The 19,894-nt window shown below is 37.8% G+C and overlaps 1 protein-coding gene across 2 annotated transcripts in view; it reads left to right on the top strand.

Annotated features, from left to right (window-relative positions):
- Positions 1-19,894, top strand: part of mtrr (5-methyltetrahydrofolate-homocysteine methyltransferase reductase) — a 26,666-nt gene extending 6,772 nt beyond the window's left edge. For both annotated transcript variants that reach the window (XM_077509543.1, XM_077509542.1), the window contains exons 10-15: positions 1,970-2,012; positions 5,195-5,375; positions 6,686-6,804; positions 13,129-13,221; positions 16,451-16,645; positions 18,344-19,894. In XM_077509543.1, coding sequence (XP_077365669.1) covers positions 1,970-2,012; positions 5,195-5,375; positions 6,686-6,804; positions 13,129-13,221; positions 16,451-16,645; positions 18,344-18,488 — 776 coding nt within the window. In that variant the 3' untranslated portion in view covers positions 18,489-19,894. The remainder of the gene's footprint in view (positions 1-1,969; positions 2,013-5,194; positions 5,376-6,685; positions 6,805-13,128; positions 13,222-16,450; positions 16,646-18,343) is intronic.

Raw genomic sequence — 19,894 nt, 5'->3', positions numbered from 1 at the left:
ATCAGCCATCATTATATGAGAAAGTGCGGAGCTAGACGCCTTCTCAGATCAACAGATGTTCTGTTGGTGGATGGAGCACAGGGCACCCCTGCGAAGTGCAGGGCTGATCTTGGGGCAGAGGTTAATAGTGACGCCTGACTCAGCGCGCCAAGGACATTGCGTTATGCACTCCTCCGTGTTCATTAGACTGCAAGATCAGGGTTTATACTTATGGTTTGACAGTAACTATAAATAATGAGGAGAGCATCCGAGAGCACATAAGACTACAGAATACACTGCCTCCGTTCTCTTATTATATGATCCTATTTATTATTTAGTTTTTTCCCCCCATATGTGAAAAGGTCATAGCAGACTGCTGTCCGTAAGCATCTTTTTCATTATAATATACTGCAGGGCTCAAAGGTACTTGTGCCAGGTTGGAGACAAATGATTTCTTTCCCATCTGTAACCATCCTTAGCTTGAACTTGCTCCTCAGTCCACAAAAACATGAACATTGAAAATGAAGTTTTCTTTTTTTTCACCGCCACTCACTACTTGCTTGTTATTCATCGACAAAAAAAAAAAAAAACATTTGAAAAGCTGCTTAGTGAAAGTCTATGAACTTACAAGGCCTCGCTTCCAAAATGAACTAAAAGACGTGTGTGGTATTAACAAAAGTAAGTAATATAAAAGGTAAGGACGCTTCTTTGAAATGTGTAACAACCTTCCCATTCATCTGCAGGCGAGGGAACTATTCATACGTCAATATTTGACCATATTTCTAGAGCTCCTTTTTTTCCATTTTGCACGCAAGTTGAATGGAAAGATGGTAAAGATTAAGTGTCTCGCAGATACAAAATGAAGATTTCTGAAGGCTTTCCATTTTTTTTTTAAAATATAAACTTTAAATTCTCTTCCTCAATTACGAATGGGGTGTACTGCATATTTCATAAGCTGCTTATTGAGGTATGAGATGATCAATTCCAAAGCACTTTTATTTTTATGAACAAATAATGAAATTGTTGTTTTCCCAAGGTTGAGCTGTGTTTATAATTGAGTGCTCATGGGATTTATCTTTCAATACAATAGTATTGATCATAACAATACAAATTTATGGCCACAACTGTGGCGGTCCAGAGTGCTGATCAAAATCAAAATAAGGATTGTTTGGCCTTGGTGGAGGTCAACGCCTCATTGTTTGGTTTTTAGAGAATGGGATTACGCAAAAACTACTTGCTCCCAAATGTAAACAACTTTTTTTTTGACACTATATTTCTGTCTGCTAGGCATTAAATAATACAAGGATCTTTTTGACAAAATTCAGACAGTTTGATTAGCATAGGTTTTTATTTTATTTTATTTTATTTTTTTAGAAAGCCAATGTTTTTGCTGAGTCAATCTGTTAGATTGTCTTCCAAAGTTAGTTTTGTGCATGCCATTCACTTTAAGCGACTCTGACATCAACCTGCTGAGCTGTTTCCCGAACACCATGAGCTGTTAGCAGGTGTCAGGGTAGTAAGAGTGTGAGCAGATTTTGTCCAGCTGTTGATCTTTCCGAGCAATTTAACTGAATGATTTTTTTATTTTTTTTTTGGCGGATCCTCAGCTGCTTTGGTATATTACTCTTTCGGGTTCATCTATTATTCACATCCGAGTTCCAAAGTCATCCAACTTTGCCCACATCAAATCGGTGGCGGTGCAGCAAGCGGAAGCGGCGCTCCTTGTAACGTTTTCTCAATTCCGGCGACCCACCCTCGCTAATGCGGTGAGCACTGCTTATTACCGAAAAGAGGGCACCTTCATGGCTGACTTTGCAATAAGGTTCGCATTAAGCAGTCTGTTCCCCGCCGGCTTCACATCTGGCCGCTTGGGATTCAAATGGCCTGACTTTGTAATTTTCGTAAACGACTTAAAAAGCAGACTGAAATGTTTTGGGTGAGAGTTAACTGAAAAATGCTCATTTTCTTATTTTTATTTTTTTATTTTTAGAGCATCTCCCCAAGTTGCAGCCAAGGCCTTATTCAGCTGCCAGGTAAGGAGACGGAAAAGAGCATCATTTTCACAACTATGACATCATTTGTTAGCATTAACATGGCCTAGTCACAATGATGAATGTCTGTCTTATTCCAACCTTAATATTCCGGCTCTCATTTCCTCTCTGGCGAAAAATAGTTTAATGCTAGCAATAGGTAATTGAAATTAAGATAATCCTGAATTTGTTTCGACAGTGATTATTAGCAATTTTTGCATATGGGAATTACACTGAAACGTTGACAAATGTCTTAATTAACCAAAATGCAGTTTTGTTCTAGTAATGAATGGATGAATGAATGAATGAATGGCTTTCCAAGGGGATAGTTGATACATCTGCTTTGCGCACAATAAACTCATCAAATATTATACACTGAAGTGAATATGTATTGTTCTCATTTGTTTGGAAGAGATTGGATTACAGTATTTCACTCCTAAAGGAAATGATATGAATTCGAACCGACACTCGCAATTAAAAATGCACCTCGGTGGATAATTCGCGAGGGTCAAACATTTCATAAAATACGCATTAGTGATACTTGATGGGTTTTATGATTTAGTTGATGATCTGTACAATCTACTAATGCAACCAATACTACATCAAATGTTCTGCCTTATTTAGAGATAATAATGTTCATTTTCGACATGTGCTATTTACATTTATTATTATTATTATTATTATTATTATTATTTATTTTTTTTATTATTTTTTTTGTGCTTGTTTGTCATGGTGTAGAACTGCATTGCATCATACTGAGCTATACAGTATTCATATTTTGCCATGCCATGTTGCTAGGGTAACCAAATTGTAAGAAATGTGTCTCAGTGTTCGACATGGTCCCATTCGTGGTTTGACGGTGGTTTTAAAAAGTAAAGGTTTCAATAACCGCCAATACTGGCTGTGACTGTTAATGAGCTCTTCTTTTCTCTTTTAAGGGATGTCATAGCACAATGTGATTGGCTGCTCACAGAGTTGAGTTGAGCTGCTTCATGGAAGTACATTTCCGCCAATTAACTTGTTTAAAATTCTTTATTCTTGGCAATCAGTGAGGGGAGAAGGAGGAGGGGTGACGAAGGGAAGCTAGACGCAAAAAGATAGTTATAGTTAAATGTGCATTGTCTTTAACTCATTCAGTCTCAAAACGTCTAAAAACCTTTTTAAATACTTTGTCCTTCCCTCCCACATTTTTTTTTTTTATGCAAGAGTATACAGACGGCTTTGCTGTATCTTATTACATGAAGAGGTGGCTTAAAGCAATGATGCTTATTAAAAAAAAAAAAAAAAAACGGTCAGCAGGTGGCAGAAGAGTATAAGAGATCAGCCAATGACATGTTGCAACAAGCTCTTTTTGACAATGTTTTCACCATGAATGTGAATATTGATGAAACTTAGCTATATGCTATAATGCTAATTGCTTCAAAACGGAAACGGATACAAAAAAAAATTTTTCAGACAAAATAAAAGACTCTAATTTTTCTTTTGGTAAGTCCATGTTTTTAGAGCAATAGAACACAATATTCTGTTGGCCTTGCAAAATCAGTCAAAGTCCAGAAAAATAGCCGGGAACAAAGGTTTTTCTACGGTGAAAATGTGAAGGAGTAAATGAGTTAAAAATAAAAAAAAATGGTGCCAGCGTGTACTAGTTAACTCCGAGGACAATATGAGTAGCCTATGGCTCCGTTCTAAAAATAGCTCACCAGTCAGGACACTGTGACTTTCTAAAACAAATCATTCAAATGAAAGTATATTGTGGCATGAAAACTTTTGACAAAACCATCATGTCTGATTGTGTATGTGTAACCTAAAATTTGTTTCTGGTGACGGTATATTTTTGTGGTTTCTGAACATTTAAATATATAAATAAAGAAGACTTGACTTGACATTTACAAGAACCATTAAGGTATTGACTCGTGTTACTGGTCTAACTTTCTACCTGAAAGAAAGAAACTTAGGGTCACCTTCTCCAACCTGCCTACTCTGGAGCCCATGTTAAGTGCACTTCAGTGCATAGATGTGATTCGCTAATGAACTCTATGATGGGAGAACTTGGAGCAAAACAAATGGACTATTGCGAGTCTTTTATTCAAATCAGCGTTCCATCTTTTTTGCCTCACTTAGCCAGTCATCGATTTGCGCTTCCTGTTAAGCTAGTACCCATTAGGGCCTGCTTTAGAGCTCGCGAGGAACATGAGCGTCGAAGACAAGGTCAGAACTTATCAGCTGCTCTCCTACTCGCTTTGCTGCTTCCTTGATTGTGAAAAGGGCGCGTGCGAGGGAGGGAGAAGGCGACTGTAGTTTAGCAGATAGTGCAGACTCCAGACATTAGAGGCTTGCATTATTGATGTTCGAGTCAATGGAGTCTCCAGCAGCAAACAGGAAGTAGGAAGGAGAAAAATTGACAGGTGCGAGGGTCCTCGGGGAGGATGTAACTTTTTTTTTTTTTTTTAACTCTCTTGGATGTAATTTTTGTGATTTGAGAAGCATCATGTGTAAGGTTGCTTATCTAAATGTGCCCTGTAATTGGCTGCGACCAGTCCAGGGTGTAGTCTGCCTCTTGCCCAAGTCAGCTGGGACAGACTCCAGCTCACCTTTGACCCTGAAAAGGACAAACACTATAGAAAATCAATGCATAGAACAAGGATGTCCTTTTTGGCCAGGCAGGTTTGAATAAATCGTCAAATTTACATAAAAAACAACAACATATCTTTCTTTAAAGTTATGTTATTTTTTAAAGGAATTTTTTTGTATTACAGTCAGCTCAGAAAAGCAGTAAAATGTAGACAGATGGATGGACATTCATCATATTATACTGGTATTTAAGCAAAAAGTGAATGATATAAAATGGATCCTGAATCCTTCAAATGTTCTCTAGGCCCTCGGTGGGGAAAAAGTTTGGACAGCCCGGGTAGACATATAGATAGCGCCCTCATTTTCTCTGCCACATCTTATTTTCACATCACATTTAAAGTCTTTTCATCTCTTGTACTTTGATCAGCTGCTGTCCAAATGGGTTTTTTCATAAGTTGTTTTTTGTCTGAATGGTTTCCATCGTGCTTTTCTGTACCTCTCTGTTTTCCATCCGCTCCTCTTCTTTTTCACTAGATCTCCCTGTCATCATCGTCTTCCTTCTCACTACCATTTTTTTCATTTTTTTCTTTGTCTGTCGTCTCTCAAACTCGCAGCTCCCGCCTTCAGCACCCGGGCAAGCTGAATTTTGTCTTCAGCGTGGTCGAGTTCCCACCATGTTCAGGTCGTCCTGTGGGGAGGCGGGGCTTGTGTACTGGTTGGCTGTTTGACCTCGTCGCGCCTCTTCTGGTTCACCCGGGGAAGGCTGAATCGCAGTGTCACGTGGCCGCACCGCGGGTGAGTACACATGAAAAAGATCAAATTGAAACAATACAAGTATATAAATGTTTGTATACTTGAGAAAATTTCACAAAAAAAGTTGTTTTTTTTCAAATTTAATAAAAATAAAAGCAGTCAACAGTGGCAAAGAGCAGCAAATAACAAACGAAAGTTTTAGAGTGTACTAATCAGATCAGATTAGATTAGATTAGATTAGATTAGCCTTTATTGTCATTATACAATGAAATGAAATTTAAGCTCTACCATAAGTACACACATAATAGACAGATAAAAATATATGCAATAAAATAAAATAGGGTAGAAAATAAAATAGTATTGGTTTTATTTTATTTTCTACCTTATTTTATTTTATTGTATATATTTTTAGCTGTCTATTATGTGTGTACTTATGGTAGAGTTTAAATTTCATCACCATCAGTTTGCCGTTTATCCACTTTATATCTATTTCTATTTCACATATGTATCAGTGGTCAGAATTTTAAAGCCAATGTTGGAGTACAGTAGGGATGTTAAATACCACTTTTTTCAGACCAATACCAGTATGAGTACTAACGATACCAAGTACCAATACCATAAGTACTTTTGGTACACGAAATTACCCCCACCCCAATAAAAAACATATTTTTCTTTTAACGAAAGATCTATATATACCAATATAGCATTTTTTTCCCTCAAAATGGCTATAAATTACCATTTCAATTACCGATACATTGAAACTAATACTTGGTATCAGTATTCGCCCATCACTTGTTTACAACCTCTGAAGCGCAAAAAACGTGCTTCAGTCAACTGGAGATGATGCACAAGTCTAGATTTGACAAGGGAACGTCCACAATTTATGATTGCTCCACCCAGAGCGTGTATCTGGCACATCTGGCAGTTGATGTGAGAAAATGCGCCTAGCAGAAAATCATATAGCTGTGCGTTTTTTCCTCTCTTATGCACATAGGATCATTTGGCCCCAGGTGAACAAAAAACAAGGGATAGCAGTGTAGGATTTTTGCCTTGGTGGAGGTCTTTGAATGCCTTATTTGTGTTTTCTCCTGAGACTCCACTGATTACCCGGGTTTGGGCCTGTTATGTGGGGTCGATTAAAATCAAATAGAATTTGAATTAAAGCGGCTAAATCCTCTCCATCACACACTGTGGATTTTAGTTGGAGCTCATAAGTTTTCTCATTAGCCTGTCTTAGAATGTTAAGTAGATCAATTAATAGATTGGGAGGCCCGCAGTTGCTCCTCAGCAGTGTTCTAATTACTTCCATTATTTCGAATGCACACTAATGTTCTGTGACCCTCACGCCTCAGATCCATGTGAGCTTGAGGCCCAACTGCTCCTTTCGACATCCACCTGACACATCAGTGCCTCTCGTAATGGTTGGACCTGGCACAGGTGTCGCACCCTTCATTGGCTTCCTCCAGCAAAGGTGAGCACATGTATATTCATGCCTTCTTGACTGCTTTTGTGCAGATTGCGGCTCTGACCTTTCCAGACTTGGTAATAGATATTCACAAATGTTCGTGCAATATTTAGAAGCAGTGTTGGAGAACAGGTTACAAAGTTGTGCGTTCATATAATATAAGCACATTTTAGCAATGACTCATCATTACTTTCCCCTGAAAAGTAATCACAGTAAAGACTCTTAATTGAACATAGTGAAATGCATTGTGGGAGTATTTAAATTAACATATACGTCTGACATCATCGTTTTCAGCGCGTTGCGACTCGCGTGTCCATGCACGGCAAGAGGAAGGAGAGAGATTCGCGGTTTGAAGATGTCAAGTACAGTCATTATTTTGAGTGTGTGTCAGCATAAAAAAAAAAAATATATATATATATTAAGGTCAACAGTGTTGTCTACGAAGTTTCAATAACGGATCGCAGGGTGCTTTAAAGGCTGTTACTTTTTAAAGCAAGTAATCAGTAAAGTAACTAAGTTACATTTCAAGGTATCTTGTGGCGACACTAATCACTGCACATCTCCAACTAATCTGCTCTGACAGATGAATGAGTCCCTCCTCAAGCTTCATAGCTGTTGACGTCATTCTATCTCATGAGGCATAATAAATATAAACGCTGAATCATGCCAGCGGTTGTTTTAGTCATCTCATTAGGAATAAATGAGGTCGCTTACAATGTACACATTCGCACGTCTGTACATGATTTGGTGTGTAATGAGTAGCCAGGACTCACTGCAGCACATGGATGCATATTGATTTTAATATACACTAATTATAATAGTCATGGAGTAAATCATTGTAAGCTAATGCTGACGTAAGGATGTTTTGTACGAGCTGTTGCTTGCAGATTTCCTAATTTAAACTCTAATTATAGATGTCAGGAACATTTGGATGTAACCCTCCAAAATTTGGGGAGGTTCTGAAATGATGGCGAGGCCACGATTGCAAGATGACCTGTCATAAAGCGTTAATGTGACCGCGCGACGCTTCCCTCGCCCGAGCTGATGGCTGCGCATTGGACCGAGGCCGCGTCGCCCTGCACTTGTCAGGAAACAGCGCAAACCTTTTTAGTGTGACTGACACGTTTAAGTCACGGGTGACTTTTTGCGCAGATGAGGTGGCGCCCCAGTCGGCTCCGATTGTCTCCAACCCACCTGGAAAGCCGTCCTGCTTTTTGGAGGCTGGGGTGCGTTGGCAGTGACTGTAGTTAAAGCCGTATATCTGACATGTCACTTTGATGGATGGACATTTAAAGACATTTACTTGATAAATGAGTGTAAAATTGCGTCGTATTTTAAAAACATTTTATGATGTCAGGTTGTGCACTCATTTTTTTTATGTTCTAAAAATATAGTAAGCTTAAAAAAAAAAACCTGCTTAAGCAAAAAATAAAAATAAAAAATCATGGCGACAATACAGACGGGCTGTACTGTAGAAAATTCAGAGCTTAATGTCTTTTAAAAAATTACAATTCAAAAAACAATTTCGTTAACGAAATAAAATAAAAACAAAGATGCTTTTTAAAAAAAGAAAATAACTGAAACTACATTTTATGTTTAAAAAAAAACAAACAAAAAAAACAACTATAACAAAAAATGTCCTTTGTTTTAGTCTTTGGTAATTAATTTAATGCATGAGCCTTTGTTTTTTGAATTTTAATTTTTTTCTTTAGTTTTAGTTAAGTAAAATAACCTTTTATAGCACCTGTGTTTTTTTTGACACCCTCTCTTCTTACTTTGACCATCTCCAAACATTTTTGTTTTTATTTTAGTTGAACTGAGTCAAATGCCATTTTTAGCATATGTCGCGGGCCACTAAAAAATGGACGGCGGGCCGCAAATGGCCCCCGGGCCGTAGTTTGGATACCTCTGTTTTCGCGCCACCTCTTATTCATGAACTAAATGGATTAGAGGAACAAAACACAATGAATCAACATTGCAAAACAATTTGAAATATCAACATTAGCATTTTAACATTTTATTTATGCAAATCTGTTTGTTAGACAGCAATATTCAAATCATGACTTCAGGTTTGTTTCTCTTAAATACAAAGGCAAGAACCCCGAAGCAAATGCCTCCTCGCTGCGCTTTTGTTGTGGTGACTGTATGTTTTGTTTTCCTTTCCCCGGTTGGAGCTTAAACTCACACGTACAGAATTGAGCAAGTCTTCCCACCTCCTCCTTTGCAACTCACGCTGTTGTCTGCATGGAGCGCAGGTGGGTTGCGTAAATCTGTCCCGTAGTGAAGCGGCGTCGTTTCCAAATACGACCCCGGCCGATTGACGTCTCCTCCGCGATAACAATCACCGGTTTGTCAACAGGGGCGCCGTATCTGCCCCTGGGCCTGAAAAGCATCCTGTTTGCAGTACGCAGTCACGCTGAGACCCTTCCATCTCGACTTTGAATGCTAATCGATGCTTGTTTGTAAAAATACATCTTTGAATTCAGATTGCTCCTGGAAGAAGCCTCTCGTAAAGGTCACAGAGTCACTAGGTGGTGCCGAATTTATTATTATTTTTTGAAACAAGCTTCCGAGCTCAGTTGTCTGGCATTGATCTCTGCGCAAGATTCTATGTTGAATCATGTGATGTCTGCTTGTTTTTTTTTCCTGCTCACAGCAGTGACGACAGTGAAATAAATATAACACTGAGCCGTCACCTGTCATATCCTTTACGATGTTAAAGAGAAAATTGATGCCAGGGGCTAAATCTGACAAGGATGACAACCAGCTAAAGCCTGTGTAGGACAATCCAATACAAGAAAGAAATTATTAAAGGTTGAATTCTTTGCTTTTATACTATAATTTCATTTCGTTTTTCATTAATTTCAGGCAACAACTTACAGTTGAACACAGGAGCAACAATTTATACTGTAGTTTCATAATATGAACAGGAAAAAAAATAAGCAGTTTTATCATAATATATAAACAATATCGTGGCGTATCATTAACTTAATTTTTAAGTGCTAATAATGGTGATGTTACCATCGGCAACAGTTATCACATTCTTATCGTTCATACCAGCAATGGTAGTACATTATATATTCCAAGAATATCATAGTAAGAAAAAGACATAAACATACATACCAACAGTAGTAACAGCAAGTATTTATAAATTCAAGGCCCTCTCTCTGAAATATTGTGACCAAAACATGTTTTTATATAACATTTTAAATCTAAAAATATTTTGGGATTGTTTATGTTGAATACTCGGACTATTCCAAAGTTTCACTCCACATACTGACACACAAAAATATTTGCAATTTATTCTGAATTTTGGGAAGTAATTCTCCATATGATAATACTGATTTGGTTATTTATTTCTGATTTTCTGCTGTTTCCTATAGTTTGTTAGCAGAGAACTATGCAAAAGGGCTTCAATCGATTTATGTTGCATATTTGTATCAGTGTATAATGAGTAATCAATTTGATTAATTGACAATTGTGATTTTGGAGTTGACTCCATTTGTGTGCGCATAACAGGAAAAAGCTTCACCATGTTTACTTCAAACTCTGGGTAGTTTGCCGTCTAACTCGTCTATGCATCATTTTTCTGCTCACTACATAACCAGCATTAGAAACTGAAGTTTTAAAAGTTTGGAGATTCTCAAATCCCCAAAAAGTTTATTTTTATTTTACCCGTACGACTACTGTACATCTTAAAATCCTTGGCAGTCAATTACAGATCACATATAAAGACAGAGACATTTCCACTGTCACCGAATGCAAATGGAAGCAAGTCTGCCTGCTCGGAAGTCAGGCGATTGAACCATCAGTGACCTAATGAAATGCGGCGTACGAGATAATTGGGATGTTTACCGAGTCTTAACCTTCGGCCCTCCCGCTTCTAAATGGCGCGCCTCGAGTACCGACCAAATGGAGCGCTCCAGTTGCTGCTCTCCTCTTGGGATTGTGTTGCATGCTGTTAAGATCGCGCAGATGCAATGATATAATTTGTATTCAGGGAAAGGCGCCGGTGTGGCCTGCTCAGAATGGAACCCGGGTTTTTTTCATATTGGTATTGATCCCTTCAGGCAGGCGGTGAGTGGAGACGAGCACACTAAAATGAGTTTACTTGAGGCTGTTTGCGGATCAGAACAATCTTGCCCGGGATGCAAAATGGAAGGAATTGGAATTACAGCCAGACGGCTTTGTTACCAGATCCAAATGAAAGACTTTGAACGGATTTTGCAATTTAAAAAATGTGCAGAATTTCCCAAGTTAAAGATTAGATAGCTCTTAATATGAAAAGAAAAAATGCACTGAGCTGTCACTGTCTTAAAAATACGATTATGCCATCTAGAGGCATTTTTTTTTTTTTTACAGTACAATATATCTTTTTAACTCATTCTTATGAATAAAAGATGCTGTTATATCTGTTTCCATTTGTCTGCAATTAGCATTAGAATATAGCTAGGTTTTCGTCAATATTCACATTTCTGGTGAAAACACTGACGAAAAGAGCTTGTTGCAACATGGCCCTGGCTGATCTCTTATACTCTGTTGTCACCTGCTAGTTTTTTTTTTGTTTGTTTTTTGTAATAACTACCATTTCTTTAAGCCACCTATTCATGTCAGAAGCTGCATGAAAACATTCTGTATACTCTTACATAAATTAATAAACAAAAAAAAGTGTAAACACAGTTTTAGGAGGGAAGGACAAAGTATTAAAAAGCATTTTTTTTTTATACGTTTTTGGAATTGAATGCGTTAATTATGATTAAAAAAATTTAATTGCTTGACACCCTTAGACAAAATAGTAGCCAACAAGTAAAAAATGCTCTGAGGTGAAACTGGCTGTGACAAGATTATGAATAATATCTAATCTAATATCTAATTTCTAATAATTTAGGTTGCACTTGATGTAAAAAGTTTGCGTACCACTGCAGTGGAGTATTGAGCAACAATGAAGTTTATTTAAATGGAAGTTATACTTTGAGGTCGCTCACTACATGACAGCGAAGCTGAGAGAGAGCGATTCTGCTTCCAACTGACTTTTGTTTCCAATTCTGGCAGGCTTGATAGACGGCTCCTCTTCGCTTTTCTTGCCTGTCTCCTCTTTGCACATTTCATCATGCTGTCAGGGGAGAAATACGCGCACCTGAATCCTCCACTAAATGTAGAAGCAATCACGTTTGTTTACTGTTCGTAAATGCTTTTTTTATTTTTTATTTTATTTTATTTTTTTTATCCTTGCGAGCAGGCTGGTGATTGCATAAAAGTTTGTGCTAAATGTATATTATGTGCAGCTGGTCACTCGAATGCCGTTATCATTGCTTGAAATGCTATTCTGTACGTTTGACACGTTCACCCAATAAGCGGGCACGCAAGTGAGAGCTTCTTCATCTGATGTTTAAAAATTGAGATGACACATTTTTGAAAAAAAAAAAAAATATCGCTTCATGTGGTTCTCACTCATTCAAACTTCCAAACACCATAAATGGTTTATCAGCTACTAAATTATCACATTCATTTATATGCATTGTGCAGCAGACCATTTAGGAGTTAGCTGCTTAATTGTAGCGCACGCACACACACAGCGGATGATTCATTCTTCGTGGATTGTAAAGGACGCCCAAGGATAACAAGCATTTCCCAAAAGAGATGATGTAACGAGCTCAATTGAATTGTTTTGCTATTGATGACTTATTTTGATGTTTATAATTGAACGAGATTGCAAAGTTTGGTGAAACGTTGTTCTACAGGACTCACAGCAGGCAAAAATGGGCCATGGTCAGGATGTCTTTGGTATGTTTTCCACTCTCTCCAGTCACCTCTCTCTTTGCAGATGGCAGGAACAGATAATGCTTTTGAGATTCTGCTGACTGATGATGGCATCATGAAAGGTTGACGCGGTCAATATTTTTCTTTTTCTTTTTTTAATCCGGGATATAGTTAGCACCTCTCCACCAGGTGTGGAATAGAAGAGGGGGCTGTCACTCTTTTGCTTCCACCTGCTAAAAAATGATTTTCCAAATTCCACAACCCCAAATAGAATTCATGGACATTTGCTGTTTGTGTGCACTCAATCACTGTTGGACACACACAGTATGATATTTAATGTTCTCCCCCTGTTTACAGTGATGGAACGTATCCCTCTTTAGTTATACACATAACGTCCTTGCAGCAGTCGTTTCTGCGCATAAGGCAATTGCTGTCACTGCAGATGTTGCTTAACTGTGTCACCAGTCTTCTTTAACCTCTGCCGCGAGAATGGATTCTCACTCGTCCATCTGCTTCTCTCGCTGTGAATGAAGATTGACTGACTGATAACGGTCCCTATTTGACTTTCAGAGAAAAGGAGAGGCAACGGAATCCTGATGCCGTGTTTGGCGAGACCTGGTTGTTTTTTGGGTGTCGCTACAGAGACCGAGACTACCTGTTCAGGTGAGGTTGGTGTGAAGTTTATATATTTCCAGTGTATATATACACAATTGCATACTTTTCCTAACCTTTTGTTAATCACATATTCTGCTACAGTATATACATCTAATTCTGAATGAACTCATATCACATCTGGTGTGCCTCAAGGGTCTATACTTGGTCCTAAGCCGTTTCTTTCTCTCATTAATGCAATTTTTTGGTGTTTTGGTGTTATTATTATTATTATTATTATGTTTTATTAATATGTTATTATGTTGTTAATCCACGCACAGATTGAGTTGCTCCACATATTGACTTGATTCACAGGCATATTACGTTCCCCTTCATCTGACAATTAGTGTAGATTTTAAACATAGAAGTGTCAAAACATGAAAATTAAATTGCACTAAAAAAAAATTTGCCACCAGAGGGTGCTAGAACCGCACAAATGGAAATCAACTTGACTTTTTTTTTTTTGAACAGATGTGAAATATCGTGAACGTGATGACGATATTGTGGCAGTTTTAATATCACGATATCGCGCTTATCGTGACATCCCTAGTCATCTCGTTACCTGAGCCCTGTGCAATTGTGATGTAATTTTCAGTTGACAATAAGTGGCAAAATGTCTCACATTTTGTGAATAACAGTTCTCTCATTTGAATGCCTTAAAGACGCAGTAACCGAGCGTATGGCTGCCGCTGCCCTGTGAAATTGATGATTCCAGCACATATGTAAATGACTGAATGAATATACATCAGCGTGGGTGGAGTATTTCGCGAAACTCTCGTGTCTGCAACTGGCCGTCCGCCTACTATCAACGTTTGCTCAGCACTGGTGCATTGATCAAGTTGTTCCACAGGATTAATAGTGTGCATGGATTAGCGGCCTTAATCACAAGAATAGATCACAGGCGGTGTGATTTGATCCCCTTTGTTTTCCTGTGTGTTTGGTCAATATCGCCAAACAGCGAGGTAGTGTTTGCCCACTTTGTGGAGCTCTCTGAACAACATCATCATTGTTGACAAAAGCTATCAGTCTGTGTTGTACTGTATGATACAACCATGACTTGTACGTACTTAATTTAATTTAAAACTTTCAACCTGCTGCTTTTGTCAGCTGTCACATGTTAAATGTTATTTAGTCAGGTCTAAACGGGCCTTCCTGTTTTATTAGGCAAAATTTTTGTTGTTGAGTTTTCTTGACCTGGTCATCGGTGAATGTTTTTTTTTTTTTTCTTGACCAGGGAAAGAATTCTTTGGTCATCCAATATATTATTATTATTATTTTTAATAGCCAATAGCTTTTTTGTGTGTGTGTGTGTTTCTGAGCTCCCCAGTGCGGTCTGTCTGTTTAAAAAAAAAAATTCCAAACGTTTGACTTGGCCAAACTCAATATTTTTGCTGTCTTTCTGGGGTTGGTTTGTTTTGATTTTTCAGCTTAATAATGGCTCGCTTTACTGATAGTGATAGCTCTTCAGATCTCATATTGAGGGTTGACCGCATCAGATTCCAAATGCAAATAGCACACTTGAAATGAACTTTTATCTGCTCCTTGTAAATGGGATAAAAACATGCACACACCTGGCCATGAAACAGCTGAGCAACCAATTGTATTTTTTTTTTTACTTTTGGTCCTTTAACTCATTCACTGCCATTGACGGAAAAAGACGTCAAATGATGCATTTTTGCTGGGCTGGCAGTGAATGTGTTAAAAAGTGTGGGGGGGGCTCATATACCAACTGCAATTTCAACACGCTTCAACAGATTTAAATATAAACATCCTCTGATCGATTAATGCCCATCATTTCAAAGCCAAAAAGATGAGAATTGTCCAATATCCCAAAATGTATGGACCTGTGTGCGTGTGCGTGTGCTTTATTTTAATCAATTCAGGATTGCATGCACATTATTTTTAAATCATCCTCACTGTGGGAGTCAAATTTGTCTAGAATCACACAATCATTTAAAAATTTACCGGCTGTCAGGTACTATTAAACCAATCACAATCTTGAAAAATAAATCAAATCACATTTTGGTGCTAAATTATCAAAAATAACATATTGCAATATACAAATGCAAAAGCGTTAAGAATGTGAAAATGTATTAGAATGGGTGAAAACTATTTTCTTCCCCATGTAATTGGTACTAAAAAAAAAAAACTTTTAATCATCTCCCTGCTGCCAGTCATCAAGACTCTCAGCAGTCTAACTATTGTGAGTCTAAACACAGCACAGAAAATATCAGAATAAAAATATGCAGTATTGCAATGAAGTACACTGGCGGCATTACTAACTCAAGTCCTCACCTGTAACAGCTGCACAGAGCAAGAATGATAAAGAAAGATAAAGTTCTTGGTGCCGAGCTCACCTCTGTCATGGAGCTCAGCATGGTATCACCATGGCAACCTCTAGCCTGCCAAGTCTAATCATACACCTGTCTGACATTTGTCAGCTTTTCCAGACAGCGCTTCGTGCTGATTTAAGCAGTGTTGGTCAGAATTTAAAAAAAATATATATGCTAAACAATACAACACAACAGATGAATCATTTTTTCCTTCTACTATTGTGTTTTAAAGAAGTCATTTGTTTACCTGAGGCACACACCTTGACTCCCTATCTCCATAGTTTCCCTGAAGAGTGTTTGTGCTCATCTCCCACCTCGGGCCGTGTAGATAGCGAAGCGGAGGAGACAAGTTGGCAAGCTCACCTCGCCTGGTCGGGAGCAAGGGTGCACCCAACAGCAGGATTGATTAGAAAAATGCGTTTGGAACAGCGCCTTGACCTTTTCTACTTTTCTTGTTACGCAAAATAAATTAGCTGTCTGGCACGGCTTTTACTTGGACCTTTTGCTCATCGGGGTTGTTTTTCGATTGAGCCTGACAGTTGTTTTTGTTCTTTTTGCAAATATTTGGTGAGGAGATCTGCACGGAATATCTTAAGGGGATGTTGCGAGTGTTGGTGTGCGGCGTCTCAAGGCCATTTTCTCTGCATATCCAGATTTAGTTTGTCCTCACGAGGACGGAAAAACACGCCGCAAGGCTCTTGGAAAAGGAATACTTGTACAAGTACTGACATTACAGGCATTCCCGATCCGCCGATTGTGTGCATTTGTAATTGTGAGTGTGCCTACTTGATATATTTTTACTACACTCACAGGGCACAGATACTAAGCAGATGCGTTTCGAGAGCCTGTAGAAAAAGTACTTGATGATGATGATGACCTCATTGTTTTCCCCTCTATTTCCCCCGCAGAGAGGCGCTGGAGGGTTTTGTTTCCAGTGGTACCTTGGACCACCTCAAGGTGTGTTTCTCCAGAGACAACCGAAGGGAGGAGGAGGACGTCGTCTCAGGAGGACCTCCAAGATATGTCCAACACAACCTGCTGCTATACAGCCACAAAATTATCAACATCTTGCTCAAACACAGCGGTTGCCTCTATGTTTGTGGGTAAGACTTTTTTTTTTTTTTCTTTTTTTTTTTTTTCTTTTTTTTTTTTTTTTTTAAATCTTGTGACTTTATGATACAGTGGAACCAAAATGTCTTGGCATGAAGTAGAATTAAGATTCAGAAGGGATCTCCAAGCCCTTATTGATTACTTCATTAAGAAGTCTGCACCAATACTTCCTGTCTGTGCTAAAAAAATGTCTTTTATTTGAACATTTACAGTAGTGATGTAACGATGATCGCAATTTTGTGATATCGTGATATTAAAACTGCCACAATATCGTCGTCGTCGTGTTCACAATATTTTAAAGGAACACAGCTGTTAAAAAAAAAAAGTCAGGTTAATTTCCATTTGGGCAGTTCTAGCACCCTTTAGTGGCTAGTTTATTAGTGCAATTTAATTTTAATTAGGGATGTTTTGGCCTTCTATGTTTAAAATCTATGCTAATTGTCAGATGAAGGGGAACCTAATTTGCTTGTGAAGCGATCAATGTGTGCTTGCTTTAGCAAGTAAGTGCCTCAATATTGTTATTAAAGATTGTAGGTGGTTTATATGCATTGCTGTTATGTACAAAAGCACAATATTGTGCTTTTTTGTTTTTTTTAGCTCTTTATTTATTTATTTTTTTACAATATTGTGATCTTTTTTAAATATCACCCCCCATATATATATATATATATATATATATATATATATATATATATATATATATATAAATAATATGGAGTTTATATGGGCTTAATTTCAGAAATATTAAAAAGATACCGATAGAAAAAGAGATTTACAACGGTTTTGAATAAATTAGGTAGAAATAATTTATTACAAGACTGTAAGCCAGTCTTGATTGGAGTGGAAATATTATTTTTCATCCACTTCACACTGATTAAGATTAATAAAAGAAGGCCGTGCACATGCATGCTAAATAAACTCGTTGATGAATCTCCTGCAAAGAATGCAAATGCACGTTATCGTGTTGTTGCTGCGGACCAACGGAAAGTTTTGAGGCACTTTTTCCTCGGCTACAATAACAAAGCAGCTTAAATATTATTTTCTGCATACCTCCAGCTTTATGCACTTGCCATATATTTGTTTCTGTCAGTGTAGTTTCAGGAAGACAATGAATGATGCATAACAATGAACCACGCCAACAGTTTTATGGCTCAGAGTCTCATGATTTATCGAGAGGGTCTCACTTTTCATCACTGCGGGGCTACCTGCTTCTCCTAAATGATCTTTGAAACATCCGGACTAAATTAATTAAAACAAATTCCACCTCTACGTCAACCGAATGATGAATCTCTCACCAAAATGCTGCATTTGCAATAGATAGGCAATGTCAGAATTTTTGATTTATTGAGACCGTCATTCATTACGTGCAACCGCATACATGGGGGCGATGCAATTTTTCAGTTGCGATGTTAATGATAGAACTTAAAAGTAGAGAATTGTAACCACACAAAAGCAACAGTGTATGCTAATGAATAATGTTCATTGTGCGATGTGATAGAAACTAGTAGATTAATAGTGCAATAAGAAGAATACATTGTAAAATGTCTGTGCAGGGTACACAGACATTTTATACACAGCATCAATTTTTCATTATGTTTGGACCTAAAAAGAAATTCCTGGCAAGATGTTCCCCCCGAGCTCTGACACATGCGATATTTCCCTTCTCTTCCCATCTATTCCACCCTCACCAGGGATGCGAAAAACATGGCTAAAGACGTAAACGACACCCTGATGGAGATGATCAAGAGTGAGCTCCAGGCGGACCAACTGGAGGCCATGAAGCGACTGGCTGGCCTGAGGGAGGAGAAACGCTACTTAAAGGACATTTGGGGATAAACGAGGAGAAAAAAAAAAAAAATTAATCGTGATCCAAAATTCAACATGAGAAAATGGCGTGTTGACATCATCTCATGTTGAGCAAAAATGACCTTTGCGAAGCATTTAAGTCAGCTTTAATGGAGGGATTTCATTGAGACTGAAACTGGGATTGGCTTCCTCCCGAGATAAACAACAAAATCATGTACGCACACATGCACAAATATGAAAGGATTGTGCAGTTTTTAGAAATAGATTTTTTCTTTTTTAGTATTTTGGCATTTTCTTTGGACGTGCGAAACCCACTGCCAGTGTAATACACCGCATTTGCAAAGAACTTCAATAACTCCACATAAAACACTTGAATTTGTTTTATGCTGATTTATATTGTGCATAATATCGAACTATTATGGACTTTTCTTGCATCAGTTTTTAAAGAGTAAGTTTGAGCAAAACAAAAACTTTTCTTGATTACACAATAACAAGGCTTGTTTTTATTTTATTTATTTTTTTCATGACCAAGTGAGGATAAGTGGTAGAGATGATGGATGGATGATAAAAGTGAGAAGTTCAGAGTGAGCATAGAGAGGGCATAAAGATCCATCGTAAAGCTCAGCCCTGAGCTCTCAGAATAATTCATCTGACTTGACTTTGTTTGTTTGTTTGGACCTGCCCGCATGCACAATGTTATTTTAGACTCCAAATGTCGCCTCAGCTGGGCTACAATCTCGCATACAAAACACCGCCCGCCATCTTGTGTGGTCTGGAGATAAAATAAATTCAAGAATCAACTTTAGTTGTCTACTATTTTGACATTTTATTGCTCAAATTGAATCTCGTGGGTCTTCAGGTGCGAATTACCTGATTTGATCAAATTTGAGCAGCAATAGGGGAAGTACAGTGCCATCTTTTTTTTTTATTTTATTTTTTTATTTTTTATTTTTTTTAACTTTTGTCACATTGCCGTTTTCAAAGATATAAAATAAGATTTGAAAAAATTGTGGATTTTTTGGGGTTTCTTTATATTTGAAGTTTCAAATATGCACAAGTATTATTATTATTATTATTATTATTATTATTATTATGGTAGGGGTCTATGAGAGAGTGTGCAGTAAATTATCATGGGAAAATTCTTATGCTGCCTGGTTAGGTTTAGGGTCTAAAGTCTAAAAACAAAGAGGTACTTTTCTCTGTTGCGCAATATTATCTGCCAAGGTCATACTGTGCTATCATCATGTACGAGAAGTAAAATGTCCATGTTAAAGAAAATGCAAGTGTCCACACAGGCAGACTTTATTTATCATCATTAGTCATTTAGGTCAACATTCAATCATTTGGAAATCATCAGGGAACTTCAAGAGTCACTTGTCTGCACTGAGAGAAAAGGGGGTGAATATTTTTGCATGTGCCACTTTTTAGTGTTTTAT

Source organism: Festucalex cinctus, chromosome 20, assembly GCF_051991245.1.
Source record: "Festucalex cinctus isolate MCC-2025b chromosome 20, RoL_Fcin_1.0, whole genome shotgun sequence".
NCBI lineage: Eukaryota > Metazoa > Chordata > Actinopteri > Syngnathiformes > Syngnathidae > Festucalex > Festucalex cinctus.
This window is presented reverse-complemented; position numbering and strand designations above follow the sequence as displayed.